The sequence below is a fragment of the Anoplopoma fimbria genome, chromosome 13 (genome assembly GCF_027596085.1).
Source record: "Anoplopoma fimbria isolate UVic2021 breed Golden Eagle Sablefish chromosome 13, Afim_UVic_2022, whole genome shotgun sequence".
Lineage (NCBI taxonomy): Eukaryota > Metazoa > Chordata > Actinopteri > Perciformes > Anoplopomatidae > Anoplopoma > Anoplopoma fimbria.
In genome coordinates, this window is record NC_072461.1 from 10,633,686 (window position 1) to 10,658,969 (window position 25,284).

General features: G+C 42.1%; 1 protein-coding gene across 1 annotated transcript in view; it reads right to left on the reverse strand.

The window, feature by feature from the left end:
- Positions 1 to 3,325: 3,325 nt before the first annotated feature.
- Positions 3,326 to 25,284, reverse strand: part of arl15a (ADP-ribosylation factor-like 15a) — a 105,939-nt gene continuing 83,980 nt past the window's right edge. The window contains exon 5 of the mRNA XM_054610862.1: positions 3,326 to 3,916. Within this exon, the coding sequence (XP_054466837.1) occupies positions 3,764 to 3,916 (153 nt within the window). The 3' untranslated portion in view covers positions 3,326 to 3,763. The remainder of the gene's footprint in view (positions 3,917 to 25,284) is intronic.

Below are 25,284 nucleotides of genomic sequence, written 5' to 3' on the forward strand. Positions count from 1 at the left end.
CAAGATCAAACGGGGCAAAAGTGTTAGGATAATATTTGTTTAAAAATAAATCCCACCTCGCTTCATTTACTCTGCGGTCAGTCGATTGTTGATTTTCAGGCTGGTATCCAAATCCAATTCACACAAGATTGCCTCTGATGTCCCTGACTGTAAGGGTTGTGTGTGTACAGTACACACACTGTAACCAGGTTGTTAATGCAAAGGAGACTAGTGATCACGTGAATGCAGCGCTCTTTATGTGAGAAAATCAAAACAAAGCAGACAAATGATGAATAAACTGCGCTGGAGGCTGCAGCTTTACATCTCGGTGGAGAATCGTTCTGTGGTGAGTTCAGTTCACTTTTGTGTGGCATCTCGTTCATTCTTTACATGCAGAATCTTCCCCTCTGGCATCCCTGCGTGTTTTGGCCCTTTTGTTAAAAATCGCACCTCCACTTTATATTACTGCCAACAATTAGGCTTTCCATAGTTTGTTAGAGTTCTCAAAGTGTTTTTCCTCCCTTCGAGGCAGCCATTAATTACCATTCATTTTAGGGAATTATAGAAAAAAAAATTAACTTGCAGAGACTTGAATATTTTCTTATGATACTGTATCCATCAAACTAAACATCAAGTTTTTTTTACTATGCGTTGCACGGACTGAATAAAACAAATTTCTTTGCAAATTTCCCCGCTGCGGGACTAATAAAGGATTATCTTATCTTATCTAAACAATAATATAACTTTGCAGAAATGTATCTGTAAGCAATACTGAGGGTCTGCTGCAAACATGGACGAGAGGAAAAATTTTTTCTCTCTGATCAGAACAGCCAGACATTAGCAATTAAACAGGTACAGGTTCAGTGTGGGAGGAGAGCATCGGCTGCTTCGTTTTTTTCCAGGGGAATAAAATCTGTAAAGACAGAAAGAGAGAGTGAGGAGGCATGGAAGAGAGAGAACGGTCCCCCTTCTCTCTCTTTTTTTTTTACTCCCGGGAGGGCTGCTTCGCTGAGGTCCTGGCCTCTTCGCTTCCCCCTGGGCATCCTGGATGCCCATGCTGAGGGAGGGCTGCTTCGGCGTGACCAAAGGGAAGCAGAGCGAGTTAGAGAGAGAGACGGAGAGATGGAGAGAACCTGAATGAAGGAAAAAAAAAAACTTTAAGGAGAGAGAGAGAGATAAAGAGGACTCAAAAAACAGGGAGAAAGTGAGAGCGACAGGAAGAGAAAAAGGGGGATGGGAGGAGGGTGGGGGTGAGCGAGACGAGCGCAGCGGCCCATGGTTTGTCTTCCAGAGCTGGTGTGCAGCAGACTGAAGAGAAGCACGTCTGCCCCAGAGGCAGAGACTGGAAAACAGGATCAAAGAGTCGCCGGGGCAACCTGCATGACACACATTGTATTAAAGCCACACGGTTAATTTGAAAGAGAGGGGGGCAAAAAGGAGAAGAAAAGGGGAGGCAGAGGTAGCACGGAGTAGAGTATATTTATTAGGAGCTCCTGTCTCACTCGGTTAACTTTCCACTCAAAACTTTCTTCAGCTGCTCCACTTTGACTTTGAGTGCTTTTTTTCTTTTCTTTCTTTCTTTGTTACTTCGTTCGACCTCAACTGGCTCATCTGCGTATTCCCCGATTATCTTCCAGGGTCTCGGGTTTCCACAGGTCAACTTAAATCACAAATCAGAGACATTGTGAAGAAAATGCTTCAGCTCATCACCCATCTCATCCTGATACATGAAGTACGAATGTACATTGTATGATTATCTACTAAAAACAGTCTACACATACACACCGGGTGTTTCAGATAAAGATAAAACGCTACAAACATGAGATACACAGATAAGTAATTATTCTATAAAATATTTCTACTATTCAACAAACCAAGAAAATTTCATTGATGCTCCCATCACATGTTAAAAATGGAGACATAATGGCATTCAATGTGGCATTAAGAGATATAAGGTATCAAATATTTATACTACAACATTTAACAAGCAGAAGTAATGTAAATGTAAAGAACAACTAAGACAGTGATTAAATTCTCAAAACTTTAATTGCCATTTCAGACAAAACAAATGATTGAAAAAAAAAAAGAAAAATACAAAAAAACAACTAACAAGACTGCAGTGAGTGTTTTAAAACCTATTTGTGGGCAGATGATATGCAAAGTCCAATGATTTATTTTGCATTCCAGCAATCAAATGCACCGATTCATCCAGATTGTAAAAAAAAAAAAGAAACTACCTGGCGTCAGGTACAAGAAGTGATTTAATCTCTCTAAAAACCTGACCAAATATTGAACAAAATGACAATAACAGAAACACAAAGCACGCATGGAGGGGGGCGTGAATGTTATCCGTTACTGAAGAGCCTCTCGGGGACAAGCCCACACCTGTGGCACAATGACTACGACTCATTTCAGAGGTGTGGAGTCCACACGAGGGCAGCCGGGCTGAACAATGGCATCTGGGATAAAAATTAAAAAAAAACAGGGGTCTGTGATAAACAGCAGACAGGGAGGGGTCCGAGCAGACAGTTGGAAGGCATTAGGGTGTCGGACAGGGACTTGTCAGATGCAGCTGTTGCTGTGGCTGATTGATAGAGTTTGTATTCCACCCCGATGGGAGACCGAGGTCGCTCGCCAGTGTTGAGAGGGATTATGTCAAATTCAAAAAGGGACAAAACAAAAAAAACAGAAAATACGGTAAAATTGTAGAAAGATAAACATGACATTTTGCTGAACACTGAAAAGAAACTATCACATTTCTCTATGTTGCGGCTACTTCCAGCCCCGGGTCAATCATCGTGGTTGTTTTGTCTTTTGGTCTTTGATTTGAAAGAATTCATAAGTGTGGTATGAGATATAAAAAATCTGAACGTAGCTCTACGTGGTTAACATACAGAGCTATAAAATATATCCTAAATTGCACATTTATAAAAAGCATTCAGATTTGTTTCTGCTTCCTCTAAATGGTCTCCTTAAAGTAACCTAGCACTTAGTCACATGATTAGTAGTACTTGTGTATGGCTCCGCAGTAGGGTGCGCAGCAGTATGCGTGTTTGCATGTACATAATACTCCATGAGATACTCGGACTACGCTATTCAGATTAGATATTCAGACACCGATATGTAGCTACCGTACATAACACTAGGCTTCTGACTCGGCTCACACGACGACGTCGGTTGTGACCGAGTGAAAAAGGAGGAGAAGCACACTGAACAGCCATACAGCACATCTCAGTGGAGGGAACATCGGCCGAGCCCCACCCAAACATCCTGTAAAGTAATCACTGGAGATGTTAAACATATCTACAGACAACCTGGGCTCCACTTTGGGTGTGTGACAGTGTGTGTGTGTGTGTGTGTGTGTGTGTCTCAGAGTGAGTGATGTGTGCATTAATGTCCGCAGATGACTGAAGGAATGCCATGTGTCCCACATGCCATTGGTTTAATCACAAGGGCACAGACAGTAGTAAACAAGATTTTCCATTTCTGGCAAAGTTCAATGACTTTTCTTGACAAACTGCTTTACATCGGGGTGGGTTTAACGGCAGCTCTCTTCTGTCAGGTTGCACACACAAACTCTTCGGATCTGAACAAAAATGAGAGCGCAGTGACGGGAGGACGACGCACAATACACTCCTCAAGGAGAGAGGCCGACATCCGCCGTAACTTTACTCGTGTGTGCATGTTTGTGTCCGTGCATGAGAGCGTGTGTGTGCATGGGCACCGGCGGGATGTTTCTTCGTCGTTGGCCGATAATGTCTCTTAGCATTTATAGCTGCTAGCATCATATCCTCGCAGGCTCTGTGTCTTTGTCCTCCAGCAGGCTGATGAACTGACCGAAGCTCTCCTTCACGGCCTCCAGGTTGTCGGTGGAGCTTCCCTCCAGGATCCAGCGCTTCCCCCGGGCCAGCGGCTCCAGCTCAAAGTACTTCTTGACCTGCCGGCGGGAAAAAACAGAGAATGTGGTTGGTCAAAAACATTCAGGGGGAAGTAATTATTGCAGGAGTTCTGTTTAATCATATCACCATGGAGCAAAATGTTCAAAATATTAGCAATTGTTCATTCAAATTTAAATTCATTCTTATATTTTTTATAACTGCTGAAATGAACTGCTGATACTAGCCTGAAACCATGCATAATTAAAAGATGAATAGTCAGCAGGTTTTTATTTCATGGAAACACAACACCTACAAACATGTTGGGTAAAGTAGCCAATAGTTTGCTTAAGTGGGGAGTGAAACCTCCATTGTAAAGATTTGGGATTTTTTATACAAGTGTTTGGTCAGTTCGTGACTCAGGACCAGGATTATACGTTATTATATTATATGTCATCTTGAACACAGTGTTAAAAAGAGCCCTGGTTTCACTGTTGCAGCAGAAGATATTTTATTCATTCCAGTCCACAGTTCAATTAGCTTTCCATGCACATGTGTGTTATTTTTTTGTCGCACAATCACTTACAATTATATCAAAATGCGGCCATGAAACTGCTCAACCGCGGCTTTGCGTCCAGAATGCAACCAACGTTATCAAATAAATAAAATAAAAAGTATGACATAATAAAATAACATGAAATGAAATAAACGTTTTCTCTTCTCTGGGAAATATGTGGCTTGTTGGCTTGGCACTGCTCTTTGTAACATTTGATTATAAAGTTCATATGTTGGTTTTTGGCTGCTCATGATGGTGCGGTGAGGGTTTTTTTTTTTTTTTTTTTTTTTGGAAGGGGGGGAGAACTAGAACCAGCTGCTACGTAAAAACAAATCTCAACAGAGGGAAACGATGTCTTAGACCTCCACTCGAGACACTGCAGTTTGTTAGGGTTTCTGACGTTTCCAAGTTTAGAGTAATGGAAGCAATTTGGTTTGCCCGACGAGAACCAAGTTCAGCCATCTCCTCCTGTTTGTCTGATCGCCAGTGAGGAAAGTACAAAGACAAATGTGTGCCGTCAGCAGCCCTGAGAAAAACATGTCGCTGATGCAATAAAACTACATTTTTCCACCATGTTTACTTATTTGGTCAGTTTCATGTTCAGTTTTTTGTTTGTCTGTAAAGGTTAAAAAGATGCGTCTTTCACAAATGCTGGAATAGCCATGCATTGTCCATCGCAGTATAGGAATTATAAGTATTCATAACTTCTTGAGGTTATAGAAAATATCATAGAAAGTATTTCAATCTTATTGTTTAAATATGAAGAGCTTGACTGTACATATACTTTAAAGTACACTCTTTTTTTTTGTTGGTTTCTTGTACTGATTATTGTAATCCAGTTTTCACATAGTTAAAGCACACAGGCTTCATCATCACGAAATATAAATTCTGTGAAGCCGTTGAAACATTACCTGTCGAGCGATTTTGACTTGAATCATAATATGTTTAGTGCTCAGAGTAGTATTTCTACACATTTCTGCGAATATAAAAACAAAGATGTATGACTGATCAAATTCTTAAAAATCAAAACTGCAGATAACCTCAGTGTTCTCAATTGGTCTTTTATTTTTTTCAATACGAGAAGACAAATACGTCTGTGCACCCTGCAGACTGCACCCAATCCACGCAGGTGCCCGTCACACAGTCAAATTACTTTTCAACTTCAAGTGAAATTGCTTTTGTCTAGACCGTGCTGGGCTGTCTAGCTGTGCCATGGTGTGTGGCATGAAGAGGATAGGGAGAGGGAGGAGGAGGAGGAGGAGGAGGAGGAGGAGGAGGAGGAGGGGGGGTATTCTTTGTGTCTGCTCAAATCCAGCCAGCCATGCCAGTGAGTGGGAGAGGGAGCGCTCTCTCTGCCCCTGAGCCGAGTCTCTGTCCGGGTGTAATGTGAGTTTAATGACAGATTAAGTCACCTCAACCGCGTTTGGCTCGGAGGCCTGGCTAGAAAGCTGAGCGGACCCAAACAGTGTTAACAAATCTGTCTGGGTAACTTGAGCCGCCCTAGTCCAGGGCCCTAGCCCCAGACCTAGACTGCAGACGATGCGGCTGGCTGCCTGGCTGGCTGACTGGCTGGCTGGCTCACTTGTCCGCCTTTAGCCAAGGCCCTCTTCTGGAAGACTCTGGCCCATGCACTGGCAGACTGTCAAAAGGCCAGCAGTGACCTCCGTGCAAGTGCAGACAGGCTCAAGCTTCTCTCACTTCCCCTCCTTGCCTCGGGGGCCAACAGAACACGCCCAGGGGCATCTCGCGGGGCGACGAATGCCTTCTATCCATGGTATGATGGGAAAACTGATCTCATTGCGCTTTCAGTTCAGCTTTACAGTTGTGCACTCGTGAAAACACGAGAAGTGTAATACGCAGTTGGTATGAACACCTTTGTACGGGGGGGGCACGTGTCATTGAAAGGACACATTCAATCCAGAGATTTAAAGCCCACAACTGGCGGACGGGACGTGTCGCCAAAAACGCTGTCTCAGTGTTACACTGCTGAAGGAACCCCACGACCTTACAGCCGGGCGCAGCCACACTGGCAGTCAAACAGTGTGGCCCAAACCAGTTTCCCTGAGATTAAGTCCTCCTAAGCGCACTTATGCTTGCTTAAGGAATTGCGTGAGGCATTGGGAAGGGTAAGCCACACAAGACGTGGGTTGCCAGATGGCTCCTAAGTTGACCACTGGGTCATCCAGTCTAGCTTCTTCTAGGTCATACAGACCAGGGGCCTTGCCTTGTGCACGAGAGAAAGCGGCTTATGAATGCATGAGGGTGTCAAAAAATCTTTAATCACCTGTGTCTGTGTCAACTGTATTCCTGCTGCAGCCGTGTCAGCCACCAGGGTATTCTTTCTCAACAGGCCTGTATTGTAACGGTGGCCTCTGAGCCTGTAGCTAAGAATGGAAAAGGCAATGGGCTGGATTCTTTATTGAATTCTCATGACATGATTGATAACAAACAGTTGTATTCAGCATTAAGAATAACAGATTAACATAAAATTGATATCAATTTTTTGCAAGGCGGTAGAGTGGTCCATTTTTCCTACAAAGCATACTATATCATGTTTAAAGGCCTAAAAATTGGCAAACTTTTCAAAACACATCTTCCTTGAGAAAAAGCCACCACTGTGCATTAGGTGGCAAATTTATTATTGAGTGATAAAAAATAAAAATGATGGTAATTAAAAACATTGTCTGGCTGCAGCGACATCTGACAAATTCACAAATAATGGCTTAGGTTGTGTTCAACATTTATCACATTCAAAAAAAAATTAAGTAGGATTTGATAAGATATTGATGATGATGGTTTTGAAAGTCACATTATCAGGTTTGACAAGTTGTGACCCAGTGTCTGCAGGGAGTGGCTGAACGGCTCGTCGGCTAAGCGTAAGCTCCTACCCTGGTAAGCCTACTTCAGGCTCCTTAAGGCAGCGGATGGGCATGCATGGCACGTGCATCCAGCTGCTCCCTGACCCACGGCAAGATTACAACATGTGATGGTCACTGTTGGCACCGTGTCATGTCAAGAGGATATCCTGGCAGGATAAAATGAGATTTGACCAACTAAACACACCAAGGGAGGCAGAGGCAAAAATAATAAAATAAAAGACTGGCTGACTGACTGACTGGACCAGAGAGAATAGAATGATGCCTGAGGCTAAGTTGTAGTCATGGAGGTGCATAATGTCAGCTGCGGGGAATCTCAGTGAGAAGCCCCCTGACTAATCTATATGCCTAAAAAATGTAATATAAATATGTATTCTGCAGTGGTGTTTAGTTTAAAAATAAAATAGAGCATTCAAACTAAAAAGCAGGTGGTGGCGTGCTCAAATTCTTCTTTCAAAATGAGTCTTGAATCAGCAAATCAATAAATAGCAAATCAAGCTGAAGTTAAAATTGAACTAACACTTTATTTCTATTCATGCTCATAGCTCACACAATCATAAACCTAAACCTACACAAATGAATCCGCTGTAATTCGTAGATATCCCACGTAATCAATTTGTATGTAATCCGTTATCATGAACCAGGAAGTATAAAGACAACAAAAAGCCACACCGGTAGGGAGGAAGGTGAGGTGGTTGGGTCACACAGGGGACCGCTGTTCATACCACCGTGTGAAACCAGAAGTTAATATAGATTTATTTATCACTTAACTTCCATAGTTTTTTTTTAACCAAAACCACAATCTTTCCTAAACCTAACAAAAAGTTTTGTTACCTCAACCTTACTTATTATTTCACAATCTTTTTCTAAACCTAACTTAATAGTTTGGTTGTCTCAACCTTACTAAGAATTTTATGAACTATTCCTTAACCTAACTAAGTAGTTTTGTTCCTTATACCTAAATAGGTATTTCACAATCTTTTTCTAAACCTAACAAAGTCGTTTTGTTGCCTAAACCTTACTAAGTTGTTTCCTGTGAAGGGGGACGTTTACTTTGAAAAGACTGTATACATGTAACGAGCGGGTATTGACACGTGCTGCTGAATTTCGTGGGAAAACACACAAGAAATGAGAACTAACTTTTTTGTAAGAAATCATAAGAACCGCTGTATGAAGATACGTTGCATAGATAGAGCAACACTCAAACAACCTCATTCTCGCATTCACAGCTTTAGGCAGGTGCCCAGCAGACCAGCTATTAGATTAACACAGTAAAGCTTAAGATTCTGAAAAACAAACCATCTAGCAACCATATTATATATCTTATCATAGAACCTGTATCTGTAAAAAATAAAAATAAAAAATATATATATATATATATATATATATATACACATTTACATTTTTAAGAGAACTGACTTTGTGCAAACAATGTCACAGACACTAACGGTACACAGTCTGCTGACAAATACCAATAACTGGCCCCCCTCTGTTGTGTTTGCAACAATGATTTACTTTCCATTGAGCATTCTCAGTATTTTATCTGTACCCTGTATATCTCCTTTAGTCATTTCTGACTTTGCGTTTATGGCGAGTAATTCATATTAAGTGCCTTTCTCGAGGGTGTGATGGCAGAGGTCCAAGGCAACAGATTGCACTCGGTTTCCATGCCATGTTAAGGATCTCTCTGATAAAAGGACTTGCTGTGGTTCAATGGTCCTGTGCTATGTACTCTTATTTGGGAAATCTAAAGTCAGTTCTAGCATCTTGCATAGGTTGACACCAAACCAAGATGTAACAGATGCAGGTTTGTTGGACACACTCCTAGAGCAGATCTGTATCGTAAAAGAAAGTTAAATGACCTGCGCTGTCAACTCTCAATTTCTCATCTTGGGCAACATTTTTTTGTTGAGTCTGGCTCTCGCAGTTGCCTCAGGATCCAAAAGTCTGAGAAAAAAATTGAAACTAAATTCAATAATATCAAATAATACTAATAATCTCTTCCTGTTTAAGTAATAAGATCATAAAGTGAAGAACAGGAAACGTTTACTTGAGAAGATTTTGCCTTTCGGCTATGTTTAAAAGAAAAAGCCAAAACAGAAAGAGAAGCTGATAAAAAGACTAACTCAAACAGATAAGTTATCCTTCAAACACTTCTTTCCTTCAGGCAACTATCAAAACACCTCCGTGGAGCAAGAGAACTTTACTCAATAAACTCATTGGAGAACAAAAGATTTTAGCCTGGAGGTTTTCATTTGGATAAACTTCAGCAGGGGCCTGTTTTCGACAAAAAATAACATCCTTTGTTCTAAGGCTTAAGAAGATGTGTGTATAAAATGACTTATTGGGAAAAGGCAGCAGAAGGCGTCCAGACACATTTTTTTTTAATGTATTTCGGCATTAAATATTTTAAAAGGTAATCGTTAGTAAAGTACAAAAGTTTTTAAAAAATGTGCCTCATAAAACACAAGATATGGGCTCCAATGCCCTTGTTCTAATATGTACCATGACAACATGTCTATCCTGCTTCACTGTCATGTGTCAAAACCTCACCACACGGGTAAGCCATATAACTGGAGAAGGAAGCATTAGGGGGTCTCGGAACTAGGGAAAGTGGCATACTCAAATATCCAAGACAATCAATTACACCATCCCTTGACATGTTGGCCCCTGTGAAAATATCAGTCACTTGGAAAGTGGCCCGCGCTGGCGACTGCACTGAAATGGGTGGGTAATGTGAGATCCACTTACCATATAATAGATATGCCTTTGTTTGCTTTTCCGGCTTAGCTAAAGAGCCTTAAAGACATGCAAAATCCCAGAGGTCCCCAAGAGAGGAACACTTGGAAACCTGTGAAAAAACAAACATTGCACCACAAACTGTAGGAGGTGTCAAATGGAGTATCCCACCGACCAGCAAGTAAAACCTAAAGCCTATTTAGACCAGGCTTTAACACTTTATGCAATGGACCCAAGGTTTTGCATAAAGTCCTTGGGGATTACTGTCCCCAAGCCTTACGCAAGGTAGATAATGACCTGATCATCGGTTGAGTGAAAGTATTACCCGTTTGGTGGGGCACATGACACTACCACCTTTGTTTCCAGTTAACATGAAGTAAGGAATTAGATTTTGTTGGGACAGGTAACAGGTGGAGCAGTCCAGAGACATGAGCATAGAGGATTTAGCATGGTCCCCATGACGAACCCTGCCCAATCTGAAGACAATTCATGTGCATACCGGCACTCTTATCCTCATTTTCCGGCACTTTAGTGGGCTCTGTAGACAAATCTACAGCAAGCACAAACGATGGTTGCGCCTTAAGTCAAAAGCTGCTCGAGATGACCAACAATAACTGCATGTTGCCGTTTCAGCATGTGTTCTTGTTTTCTAATTGCTTCCTTGCACTTCTTGTCTATAAAAATGCATCGTCTATCCGGTGGTCGGCGTGTTTTTGGAGGCCGGCAGAAGAGCAATCAATTGCATCTGACCAACGAGCCATTCATCAATGGGGAGTGGTGCATAGTTGTCGCAAACAGTTGTTTCAAATTTTGCAATTGCGGCATTGGCCACAGTTGCATAATAGCGGCGGTTTGTGGGTGCCAAAGCAGAACCATGCAGCCGGGCTTACGAGCAAATCCAGAAAAGGAATGTGTGTATAAGTTAACAAAAACCCATGTCAACTTAACAAAAGGAATATAAGGACCTAAAAAACCTTAAGTCTGAGCATGGAGAGAGGGAGTGGAGGAAAGACAGAAAGACATGGACTTTCACTTTAGTATTTTCATTTGCTGTGGAAACGATCCAGGACTAGCCAGCGCGTAAAAGCCACAGGGACCAGGCCACAGTTGTAGGACTGTTGGACCAGGGGATTCGGCAGGCAACAAATTAAGACGCAAGTCCCCATGTCACAGAGCAAAAAAAATGAGCTTCCTTTAGATTTACTGTCCTGTTCTACTCAGGTGGGACCACGGGTCTCCCTCAGGCTCGGCCCAGTGCAGGTTCAAAGTGATTCACTCTCTTCAAAGCCTACTGACCACTGCCAGATCAGAGCCATCCTCAGAGGCGCTGTAAATCTAAGCAAGACCGCACAGAGGACATTCTTCCCGACCCTTTCAGTAGCACGGAGGCATTTATTCTTTTCAGTTTTCTTGCGGTAGATCAGATGACTTGCACAAACACTTGGCTGTTGTTACATAGGTGAATGACCCATGCCTCGGGTCTGGTGGTGGCAACAACAGATGCAGTGTGTGTGTTTGCAAAGCAAAGGTTGAAATATATATAAATATGGGGGATAAGGGGTCGGTGATGATTCAATAATGTTTATCTACTTTCAGCAGCATCATACTGTTATTCCATTATCTTATTATTGTTTTGCAAAATTATATTTTCCTACTCAATAGTTTTTAATTGTTATATTATAAGTGTAAAGTTCTGTTTAATGTTACAAAACACAGTTTACTGCTTAGAACATAAGTTTTAGTATTGTATGGGCTGTATATTGATAACATCCTTACTAGTACTGTGATAGTGTCACATTAAAAGAAGCAGACCTGATAGGCATATTTGCCCAAACAGGATTATTAAACCTAATGCCATAACATCTTCAAATATATTTTGTGTTTTGGGTCGGGCCCCTGAAGGAGATCAAGGACTGAACGTTAGAAACCTAGTGATGTTACAGTCCAGATGCATGAATGACATTTTCTATAGTTAAAGACTACGGGAAGGGGGGTAAAGGGGAAGGAAAACATCCGTCCCCTTGTGTAGTTTGGGAGATAATTGGCAGGTTCAGCAGCTGGGACATGGCCCCTTCACCAGGGGTTGACCTGTGGGACACTAGGAAAAGTCTTTGAGATCAGAATATCTTGGATGTGTGTGTGTGTGTGTGGGGGGGGTGGGGTGCGCTGCCCATGTTTGCCTTGCTTTATTAAAGATTTACAGTAACTCAATTTATTAAAGGCCAAGAGCTCCCTGACAAGGAACATCTGGTATGTGGGACTTCGACGGGTGAGCTGGCATCCTGCCCAAGCTCCCTGCTGCAGGGGCCAGTGCACCGGCACCTTCCCCTGGAGCCCGCCCTCCCTCTCCTCTTCTTCTTCTTCTTGTGAAGTAGAAGCCGTAGCGGCCCACACAGAGGGCCCTCAAAGCCCAGGAGGTCCGTTACAAGCCATCCCCCCTCCTCATCCTCCTCCTCCTGGACCCCCCTAGTGGGACCCTCCACCCCTTTCACTCGTTGGGCCCCCCTTTCACGCTCCAGTCCTGACAGTTGACCGGCTTGAAAGCTGCAGCAGGCCCCTGCTTTAGCACACAGCACGCGGCATTACAATCAATGTGCTCCCCTTCTGCAAAAGATTTAAACCATGCGTCAAGTTGGAGTCTGCACAACCACAAACAAACACACACATACATACCTACATACACATTCCCCCTCTCTCACGTGGACAAACAGGGATGCACACTGTCACATGCCATGGGACCATCATACTTGAAATGCAAGGTTCCTGGGTTTTCTCACCTTCTCGGCCTTGCATACCTTCACCTTTTTGTAATCGTGACCATATTGTCACATGTTTTCCGTTGTATGTGCATTTGCATGTGTTTTTGTGTCAAGATGTTGAGGGAAACACAGCAGAAAGAGGGGACAAAACACTAATCAAAAAACAAAGGGCGTAATGAAACCCAAGACATATTGGTTGAAAACACACAACTCACATTCCAAAGCACCTTTTTCCAGCTGTCTCTGCCTTTAACTCATCATGGCTGCCAATCACTCCCAACATCCCAACTGAAATATGTTAAATCTACACGTCAGTGGTGTCTCTGTAAATGCATAGTTGCGGTTCCACCCCCACGGGCTCAGCATCAAAAGTAAGATTTGATGTACTTCAGGAAATGTGTTTATTTTTATGCACTATTATTTCCTTCTGTTACAGAACTGCTTCTGGCTGGTTTTTAACCTACTTCCAGGAAATCACGAGTAGATAGCCAATGACTTGGCCCAGCCAGAGCAAAAGCAGCCCCAGCCACAGCACCAACAAACATTTCCATACCACAACAGTAGAGAATGAAAGCGGTCCCATGTGCTCCTTCTTTTCCAGTTGATTTTTACTTAACGTCAATAATGACCATCAGGAGTAAAGTTTTTGAAAAGTGAGTTCTGGATGAAACTTTTCCAGGAGTCCCACATTTGTGAGACAATGCTATGCAGGAAACTTAAAAAAAAAAAAGATTAGTCATTTGGAGTTTTGTCCAAAGGGTAAGTTTCAATGGATGAAAACCTCCATGGAGGAAAAAAAACCCAGAGATTCCCAGTGTTTGATCCCTGTCAGTCAGCAATGGAACCTGGGGGTCAAATTACATGCTGAATAGGCTTTTCGGAAGTCTTGTCCTGGCTAGTGGCGGCCAGTCGTCCGACCCTGCTTGACCAGCGAACAAAGGGAGACCACTGACCACAATTGGGATGATGGGGGGGGGGAATTCTCTTTTCTCCTCAAATGGAAAGTCCGGTCCTGAATAGGGTCTGGCTGGCTGAATTGAGCTCGTCACCGATTTTCAGAGTGAGGACCCGATGGGGTCAGGGTTCAGCAGCATTTGACGCGGGCTATGGGAAAAGGCGAGCACGGGTGCCCGCGAAACCTGAAGAAATGCCCTCTCACCCACGGTGCCCCTTAACCTCCCAAAGGGACGGGACCACCGGCCCTGGGGGGATGACAGGATGAGAAAAGGCTGCATGGGTGGGAAAACGGAGAGAAAGAGTTGAAGAGATGAAGGTGGGCGGGAAGGGGATGGACAAAGATGTGAGAGAGATAAACCATCAAAGAACTGAGAAAGTTTCTAAGTAGCTTCACATATTGCGCCTCGAAGGTTGAATGCGCATTCTCTGGAGGGTAATCAATACGTGCCGCTTGACTGGTTTTCCAACCCTTGCCTCCCAAGGTGGGATGCATGAAGGGTTGGGTACAGGTCTGTGAGATCTCTGCTGACACTGAAGGTCAACAGTCCTTTTTTGGTATAATCACCCACATAGGCTCTATGGAAATGCATGCAGCAGTGCCTCTAGAAGTGGCCTGCCATTTATAAAAGAGTCAGATTTATTTACTAGCTGAAAACATCTGGATTCACAACTCTTGTTTTAGTGGTGCAGTATGACGTGAGGCCACCAAACATGTCTGCAATTCAGGATTGTTCTGCCAGACATGTTGCCTCGAACTTTGACTCCTGTTTTCAAGTGTAATAATTGGTGGGCGACGGTTGCGAACACTTTCCGGGCACGGCGAGTAGAAGTGACGACCCTCCTGCTCCTTCATTTGCTTCCACGGACTGTAAGAAGATATGATAACCGGACAGGAGTCAGGCACTTTGTTCCACATGCATAATGCAAAGGTGGACTTTTTTTTTTTTTGTCGTCCTGCTCGTTAAGAAACAGAACGTGAGATCACAGACTCTGCTTGAACAACCCCTACTTATTAACTTCAAATCGGCAAGAAATACTGCACTGGTTATACTAGTAAGCACCTCACGCAATACCCTGAGGTCACAGAAATTATCCGGAACTGCAAACGTGTCGGGTGAAACGACTTTACCCACATCTCCTCATTAGGTTTCGCTATCAAACGAATAAATCATACGATGGAGAGCAATGACAAGGTGAAGTGTAACACAAGACTGAAAGGCAGACAGGCATTTAAAGACGGCTTAATTTAAATTGTAACCATTTAATGTTTTATTGGAAAAATTAAGCTGTCAATGCTGTTAAGAAAGAATCCTCTCACTGCACATGAAGGAGCCATTGGCTCATTGGAGACAACTCTTAAATCAAGTATAACTGTCGCTGCTTTACATGGAATGTCACACTTTGGGGTGCCATACAGTAAACCTCATCAGCTGCCAAGAGGGAGGAGAAAACACGCTCTGCAAACTACAACGCATCATCTGCAGTTTGTCTAAATTGTTGGAAAGTATGATTTTGAATTGATCTCTTTCAGCTTATTGGCTAATCTTTCAAAAGACCATTCTAAAAACATTTAAGGATACAATAGTTCATAAACAATTCAACCTATAATTGATGATGCACAAATCATATATGTTTGGTACACACACACATTTGCTTACATTCAATGCCAGTTTATCCTAGCATGAATGAATGATCAAATTAATGCTAATATACCAATAAAGCTCTGTAATGCCGCAAACTGTACATTTCACACTTCTGTCAGCTAATTCATACTGTAGGTTTACTGACCGGATGATCCGTTTGTGCACTGAAAAAAAATAAAAAATAAAAAATAAATCACACAAACCGCAATTGTGACGAGCTCCCGTGGAGTCAGTCAGTGATTAGCTGCTGGCGTCCAAAAACAGTTAAAGTTAAAATATTACTCATAAAAACCGAACATCAAAAGAGTAACAGGGAGTTTTCCCTCGTTTAAAAGGCTGACACCTTGTAAAGAAAAGGAAAAAAAAGGGGCACTGGACTGATTTATCTTCATTATATAGGAACAACAGAAGTCTCGTACTCGTTATATTCATGTGCTGATTATGAAATATTTATATGAGGAGTTAAACTCAACAGATCAGAGATGAACGCTAAAGAAGTAATTGAATACTTCCTAGAAAATGACCAAACACCTCTTTCACACTGTTGACGTGTCAATATTGTTCATATCATGCAGCCATAGAGTCATTTTGCACAGAGGATGTCGTATGTGTACAGACTGTAAAGCAACACGCTTGTCGGGGGTTGGGTAGGGGGGGCTTGTTGCTGACGGCTTCAGTCTAGACGGCTCAATACGCAGTTGACTTTTTAAACCCGCTTGTCTGGAAAAAGAGCAGACGTGAGGTAAGAGGGTGGTGGGGGTGGTGAGCTGCAGCAGAGAGAGTGGTGGTGGTGGTGGGGCATTTTGGCTGCCACAGCCAGCAAGCTGGACGAGTTCGCTATGAGCGAGCAGAGAGAGAGAGTTAGAGAGAGAGAGAAGGGATGAGAGGAAGGGAGGGGAAACAGACACAGAGAGAGAGAGAGAGAGAGAGAGAGAGAGAGAGAGAGAGACGCTATCGGAGAGAGCTATCTGAGTCGCTGGCTGTGGCTCCATTGTCAAGGTCAGTGAGCCGCGGAGTAAAAAGTCACGCCACCTGACCCGCCCCAGCCCTCCCTCTCCGCCTGTCTGCTTTCCTGCTGTTCATCCCCTGTCCTCCCCCATGGTACCTTCCATCAGTTTCTCCCTGCTCACTCAGCACACCGTGATCGCACAAACATTCTATAGTTGCACCACCGTTAGGCGAGAGGTGTTTTGACAGTTTTCTGCCTTTAACATAGTTTGAGAGGGAACGATTACAGCATGGGCAAAGACAGTTAAAAAGACCGCACAGCTGCATATAAGGTTGTCAGACACCTGAATGTTTCCCCTTTCTCTCTCATAAAATAGATTGAATCGCCAAATCTATAAATCAACACTTCCTACAGCGGTCTCTCTGCCGGTGCTGTGTCTAAACTCTGCACCAGAAGAATTCATGCAGCAGCTGGACCTTTACAGTTTAGATCACATTCATCCACATTTGGCATCCAGAATAAAGGGTTCGATGGGAAATTAGAAAAATTCAAAAAGAACCTTCGTTTGAAATGCTGACTGCACAATTTGCAGTTTTCATTAGTCCCAATCTTTGGCAGTCTAGCTAAAAAAAAAATATATATATATATTTATATTTGACATTGCACAATGATCTCATCTTTACAAGACTGGCAATGAGCCCTTTTGGAAGTTCTCTTAATTATTATTCTGCAGAGAGAAGGAGAAAGATTATATTGGCTCACTTCGGCTTTTGCAACATTACTTAACTCTCTTAAGGCGAAAGCAGCCCACTGAGGGATGCGGACATCTGCTGAATCATTTGACGGGGCTGCAGCAAACCGTTACTGATTGTCTGAATGCTTACTACTGATGATTAAATCTAGATGAGAAGACTAAGAGAGGTTATAGCTCACAGACTGCCCTTATGATGATTAAGCACTGACCGGCGCTTTTTCCGGCGATGAGGTATGTGAAAAAAAAACAAAGGGCAAGCCAACGCAACAGGGACATGCTGTGCAGCGTTGAGCATAGCATCACTTTTGTCGTGAGCATCAGTGTTGGACTGGCTAACATGCCCCCCTCCGGGCCTACGACAGCCCTTCCTCTCCTAAAAAAAGAAATCAGCCTGCGACAATTAAAAACAAGCAGAGGGGGGGGCAGAACACACCCGTCACGACTTGTTGTGAAAAAGACGGTCAATCAGCAGACATCTGACATGACGTCGTTCGCAACGGCACCACGCACTCATGACTGGATTAGAATTTCTCCTTTTGAAAAGGGCCGTGTTGATGTCATATCATAGGTAGCTGTCAGAGTTGTGTGAAAACAACAATTCTGGTGAGACACTCACTGATTATTGTACTGCAATTGACCCTATCACCTATCAGAGCTACCATGTAGCCCACACTGTCACTAACTGCACTCCATGAGTAAGTATTATACAACTTTTGGAGAAAAAAAAAAGAAGTGGGTTTCAGGGAGAAGCAGACATAAGGGTCAACACTTTGTGTTCGAAGGATATATCAGATAAAGATAGTTAACGGATATTCAGGGAAAACAAGTTCATATATAAAGATAGAAGCTAAAAATATAAATCACAATGTAAAAGTGAACCAGCACATTGCCCGGTGATCAAGACAGAAGACAATGAAATTAAAGCACAATGTAGTTCCTGTTAAGCCAGAAAGGAATTTATTCACTGTTACAATCATTAAAAATCAAAAGCAGCATGTGTTTATATTCAGTGTACCTTCAGTAGCTAGCGTAGCATTAAAGTGCTTAATGTATGTAGTTAATGCTGTTTAAATGTTAGCTCCTCAGGTTTTTATAAAGAAAGATAGCGTTTTAGAAACTTATACAAAGCCAGCCTGAAAATTTTGACAATCTGAAATGATTTTACTGCAGTAGGTTCTGAAATATTAAACTTTTATTATTGGATGCTTTTAGATTAGATGCTGCTTGTATGTGAATAAATAAGTTATGTTGTGTCTAAACTCTCTTTTTATTTGGCTGCACTGACGATAATTTTTCAAATTAAAAAGGTGAAACTGGCAACATGTATACTTTTACTTATATTAAAAAAGCAATTAATGGAAGAGCGTATTTCCCAAAAACTTCCAAAAACTAAATATACCTATAACATTCTTATTTTCTGACAAATGATGTCAAACCTTCATCCTGTTGATTATTCTAAATGTGCTGGCAATAAGAAGACATTTCCACTCAGCAATGACGCAAGTACAAGGTATTGTAAGGGTGATCTTAACAAGTTAGTTGGAGACACTTGGTGACGGAGTTGCTCACACTGTGTTGTTTCCTTCTCAAGGTCCATTGATTGGCCCCTCACCTGTGCCTCATCTTCCGCACAACCAATCAGCAGCCACTGGGGAATTTAGAGCCACCAGCGTCACCGGCTACAATGACACACACACACCATGTGCCAGACGTTTGACGAAAGTTTCAGACACCGGGCACCACATGAGTCACTGAGCACAGCCACCACCCAATGTGTGCCAAGACCTGCAAGTTCACCATGTGCAAAATGTGACAGAGGACAGTTGTTGACTAGCCGCTTCCGTCTTGGACTGTTCCCAACACAGTTTGACCAAAAGTTATCTTTGCACAATGTCAAGTGACTGCAATGGACACAAAAAGATAGAGTTACTGTCCCAGCTAACACGAGGACTCCAATGTTAAACACATATTTACTGTACTTCTTTTTTTAAATCTTTAAAGAGCAGATCCTTTTGTTCAAATCAATTTCTCTGGGGCCCGAAGCTGTGACATTTTTTCAAACCGTTTATGGATAAGTTAACTTCTATGTCAAAATTTCTGAAATGCTACCAATTACACCACTTCAGGATAAAAATCAAGCCCCTTGGCAGTTCTTCTGAACAGTTCTAAAGAATTTCATAGAACAGTTTGAACGAGGTTTAAAATTTCATTCAATTCCATGGTCACCAAAACATTTTACATATGCTGCCTGTAATGTGCAAGACTTGAGATAAATCCTCTTGAAGGCCTCAATTGGAACAAATTACCTGTTTTGATCATAACTGCCAGATCGTGTGCCAACAATTATTAGGGAGCCCGAATCGCATTGGGATCACGTAAATGCACTATATATTAAAAGAGCAAAGAGGGCAGACAAGATCCAGCATGTGTTGAACTCCATAAGTTGAGCAGGGCAGGACACGCAGCGAGGCATTACTTAACTACCTACATGCTCCACACCAAGAGAACTTATGAACTGGTTAACGGCCAAGAGCAAGTGGTCTATCGGATGTAACATTCAAGTAGCCATCTGGGTGGCTACCACCTGTTGAGGGTGAGTAAGAACATTATGTGGCTAGGGGAGATCTGCGTCATATTTCAAACAGAAAGTCACACTTTATTTTACTAACTTTGTCCATTACTATAATAGATAAAGAGCATTTTTGATCAATTTAAATCTAACATTTAGTATTAAGTCCTTTCACCTGCAGCAGGTATCACCATTTCCAGTGTTAGAACATATAGGTTTCAAACCAAACCACACTGAATCCTTTTACAGTGAGTGCAGTTTTTGCTGTATCCTGAGGCTCTTCTTCAGGTAAAAGAACCGATCGACGTGTTGAGGACAGAGCACAGTGTTCTTTGCGTAAACGATATCTTTTAGCCTGCAAGCACCGGGTACTGGTGCCAAGTCTGTGGTTTGTTTTTTCTTTTAGCGAGGGGGCAAGGGAGGACATGTGACTTGTGTGTGAGTTGTCACACTCGCAGACGTGCAGGGAGAGACGGACTCTGTAAAAAGTCCGGGATAATAACGCAAAAGCCTGATACAAGCTGTTGGGACTGATGCACCCGGTGTGTTACTTCAGAGCCGCAGTTTACATGATCCAATCGGTTTTCTTCTGCAGGGCTTTTCCTGACCACACATCTAAAATTCATCAACTAAACAGAATAAATAAATAAAAACACATTATAATCAAGACGCGCCTGGAAAACATTACTTTCTGTATCGTCGCGTTTCATTTATTTTCTGGACTTTCACAATATATTTATGCGCCGGTAGTGTGTTTTGTCCAGGAGTGCTATGACAACACCTGATTATTATCACCTGTTATTAACATTTACATGCTTGGTTTAGTTTGTGTGGCAAACCAGATTTCCTGTGGAAATCTGTGGCCTCGCTATGACTCATATATATTAGTGGCGCTCATTTCAAAGCTCTTTTTACATTATTTTAATTTCATGCTGAAATTGCTTGATAAAATGCTGTCTTTAGTGTTATAATATACTGTAGAACAATGGTCCAACACCAGTGACCACTCTGAGGAAGGCCTTTGAGAATGTTCTGAAAGGCGATGACAGCGGGAAACGTCTCTGTTTGTATTCTTCTACGTTAATGACCGCGCCAGTCAAACAAAACGTCCAAACTGAACGAGGTCATCACACCATCACTTCATTGAGGTTTCCGTTAGAAACACAAACTGTCACCGACCGTCAGAGCTTCGCCGGGAGGCTCAAAATCATTATCGCCGACCCCAAAGATCTTGGAAAATTTGTTTAAACAAACGTCCCTGGTGTGTATTAAACAAAAGAAAACGGGGGATGTGTTGAAATAAAAACTGTGCCATTATTTTGTTCACTTGTCTTCAACCAGTTTTTATTGCTGTGGGCTGGGGAAAAAACAGAACCATGATGTTGGATGGTATTTTCTTTGCTCAGTCGGCACTTTGAATGCGCCAAATTTTTATCAAATGACTCCCATTAGATTAATCAGGCATTTGTGAAGGTAATTAAATACCTCTGAGAGCAGAGGTTATCAAGGTAACTGTATACAGTATATTGTTGTGCAATATTTACAGTACGTAACACCCACACAGAATCAAAGGTGGGAGCCTTGAGAGAGAGAGAGCTCATCTCTGGTGTTGTCGGCAAATTACCTCCAAGTGATTAAGTGAAACAGTCACCTCGGGGAGTAAATTAGCACATTTTGGACGAGAGTCAAATGAACATAAATTACAAAATCAAAGTCAAATCAAAGCGGATGGAGCACAGTTTGCTGAGCGAGCATTGTTGTGGTAGTTGGACCCGTTCCAAAAACTTGGCAGCGGCTTGTTTGGTCGCACAAAGAGACGTTGATTTTCATTGACTGGCTGCCTTTGCATTGCTTTCATCTGTCTTTGCTAAGACCCTTTGGGTCTGTTTGTTCAGACCAGTCGGACAGGGCAGAAGGACCACAGGGGAATCACCTGCAGCTTTGTGACAGACACAAACACTGTTGACAATGTATTTTGAGGCTAAATGAGATGCTTTGTGATGATGGAAAGTATGGACAATAACGAAGCACATTTCCTCGAGTAATGTTCTTAACACTTGCACCATGTACTTGACATTTTTTTATTTTATACTACTTTATACTTTTACTTTACTACACTTCAAGTGTAAATATTGTGCTATTTCCTCAACTACATTTATAATTTAGCTATAATTACTTGGCAGATTTTAAAAACATATGAGCATATAAAATACAAAGAACTGTTATACATTGAGTCAAACCACCCAACCATAGACTGTGTATAAGAAGTGAACATCATGCTGTATTGAATAAGACTTGAAACCATCAATTGGGACCATAAACTCATGTTGACAATGTTTACTGAGGGAATAAATCAAGTGAGAAATACAGTAAACATTTTCATAGACTTCCAAATAGTTGGACTCATTTTTACAACCAAAGGAGTCGCCCCCTGCTGGCCATTAGGAAGAATGCAAGTGTAAGGCACTTCTGCATTGGCTTCACTTAATGGAATCGCAGGTTGCAACCTGCACCCCACAGTATAATTATTATTTTTATTTTCAAATTATTTCTATATTAACATAGCTGCAACTTTTAAATGCTGCTTGCGAGTTACTGGGTCAATAATAAAATAATAGCATAATAAATAATAATGTTATAATGACCATTTTGACTGCATAGTGAGAACCTTTACTTATATACTTCAAGCACATTTTCTTGATAATACTTCCATACTTTTACTTTAGTACAGTTTTAAATGCAGGGGTTCCACTTGTAACAGAGTCATTTTTAAATTGGTGTATCACTTTACTAAAGTAAAAGACCGAACACTTATTGCACCATTGATGCTTGGCAGTGAAGTGACTCCGCTGGAGGTGTGAGTGTCAACTGTTTGGTGTGCATGTCAAGTAAACAATAACGGCCCCCAACACACATGCATGACTTCAGAAGGCCTCAATTACAAGAGATTATGACACATAAACGTTTCCGTTAAACATGCCATTGTCCGGATGTATACAGTTTTCAGGAGTAATTGTTGGACTTGGAATGCCATCCTCTTTCATTGTCAATGACTCGCAGTTCATCACCACAGTTGAAAAAACTGACAGATCTTTCCACAGGCTAGGATTACCAAAGAAAAGAGGAAACAATACCATAAATGTTGTGCAGCGGAAAGCCCCTTCTGCACATCAGACGCTAAAGGAGTCATTTGAATAGAGCAGGAAGGACAAGGTTTTTAACACCTTGCTCCATATATTTGTAATTAAAAGATTTTGATTTAAAAGCAAAGGACACATACTTCCTTAGAAAGCAGAGCCGCCGCAGCCTTCATCTGGAGGCTATGACACAGCTGCTTCTCAAGCACGCCGCATTATTTGATTCACTTCCAGACGGTGAGTGCCTGAATCTAATCAGCGGAAACACGGTGTTCTGAGGGGACCGGTCACGCCGCAGAGCGCAGACATCAGGCAAAGCTAACCCCAACATAGGGTCATTCTGGTCATATCACATCAGAGACATTTAACATTTCAACATTATCCCCCCCATTAGGTCTTAGAGGGCTTAGTCACATCCCTAGACATTTGGTCCATTCCCTTGCAATCAGTGGTCAAACCTGAGGGGCAGTGACGACACTTCAAGACTGACATAACGCTCCATGTGCAAGAAGATTGCATGCAGGGACACGGAACATATACTGATTTGGTGTTACGTAAAAAGAAAGTGCATTTTCACATATAATAAAGGTAAGCCTTTTAAATAGCGCCTGCTTCCAAAATTGCCTCCATTGCTGCCAACCAATACCAAAAAACAAGCCACACTACCAGCCCACAATCGCTTCATGGTTTAATGCAACATGGCACACCGGGGGAAATGCTTTAAATCGGTGCTCACGATGCCACAACGATTCAAAACAAGGATGAATAGGTGGATTTGCGAATGTGGTACAGAGACAATTATGTGCTATGGCCACAGCTTAAGAGGCAAAATTGACAACAATTACCAACACCCACTTGGGGACTGGAAAATGTTATGTTCTGTGTGGGGAACGAGACAGATTTTTCTTTCATATTTGCACTTAGCAACAGGACAAACTGCATGCTGGGCATGACATAACATGTGCTACCAAAAACAAACACATCATTAGGATTTTGACTCTGGTTCGCATTACAGTGGCTCAGCAATACTTAATCACATTTGGATCGAGGGGGTTATTAGCCTAAGTTCACCTTAAAGTTACCCGTTTAAAACACCAACACAGATAAATTTGCTCAGCAAGTCCTGTGGTGTAGTTCCATGTGAGCTGTTTCTGAAATAACTGGAGCAAGCAGGTGCTACACATTACCATAGAGATGGTTTGAATAAAATGATTTTTATGGGTCTTTTGGACTACGCAACCATTCTTTTTTGGATCATAAAAAGTCCACAGGCTTATTATACTTACAGAACGTTAGTCAGGTATTCGAGAAAAAGATCAATCCATTTTTGGCATCAACAAACTTGACTTCAGTTCTTTTTTTTTTTTAAATATAAAACTACCATGGAACACTATTTAACTTGCTGTGTGTTATTAGAGTCATCAACTAGAATGTTTTCAGTACATACAGACAAGATTTTGGATTCAAATTATTATTTATTTTTTTCATGTCACAATTTTGCTCTTTCTATTTAGAAACAAACTTCAGATAAAGGTGAAACACAGCCTTTGGTGTGTATGGGTAAACACATTGATCAAACACAGCGGTAGAGCTGGGTTACAATAGACCTGTCTGCAGCTTTAGTTAGAAGATGTTTGCATATCAGAGCTTGACTGGGGTTCAGGTGTAGGGCCCCAGGCTCGACTAATCCTACTTAAAGTGCCCGTCCCATTTGAGCGTGTAATCAGGAATGTGCTGCAAAGCAGGTGTGTTAATAATGCCTATTAAACAAACGCCCGTTTACGGCTGTCTGCTTTGGATACCTGATGTTGGTGATTTCATGGCAGACATGAGATGGGAGGGAGGGAGCGCGGGAGACGAGGGGGGTGAGGCTAGTGAGGAGTATTTTCACAGACTGGCGAGTCCAGACAGAGAAGCGGAGCGAAAATAGCTCAAGGGGCAAACAAGGTAACCTTTTTCAGAAAGACGCTTCGGGGGGTGTCTGCCAAGTCCCGCACAATACTGTCTGCAGTGAATGTCTGAGTTGCAGTTGTACTGCAGTGCAGAACCAAACACCTTAAAACGTCTGAGTGCATAATCAGATCAGACCCACGGAAACAGTCCACAGCTGCTCGTCTGAATGCCAAAAAAATGTATCAGCGCCTGACGTGTAACTTTATACGTCTCTTGCAAAAATATACATTTTGCCCGGAGATTGTGACCTTGTTGAGACCCTTACAAGTGGAATTACCTGGGAAGTCGTACTGGCCTAACAATGAACCCTACTTGAGCAACAATTAACATATAGCATACAATAATCTGATTATAATTATTTCCATTACAAATAAAGATTAAGTGATACTTGCTGTGCATGTAAATCGATAATCAGACGCAAAAAAAGTACAAATACAGTATGAAGCATGTATTTGCTCCCTTAACCTCCTTTGTGTTCTTTTTTTGTTTGTTTTTGTTTGTCTTCGCCCTATGTAAAGCGTCTTTGGGTATCTAGAAA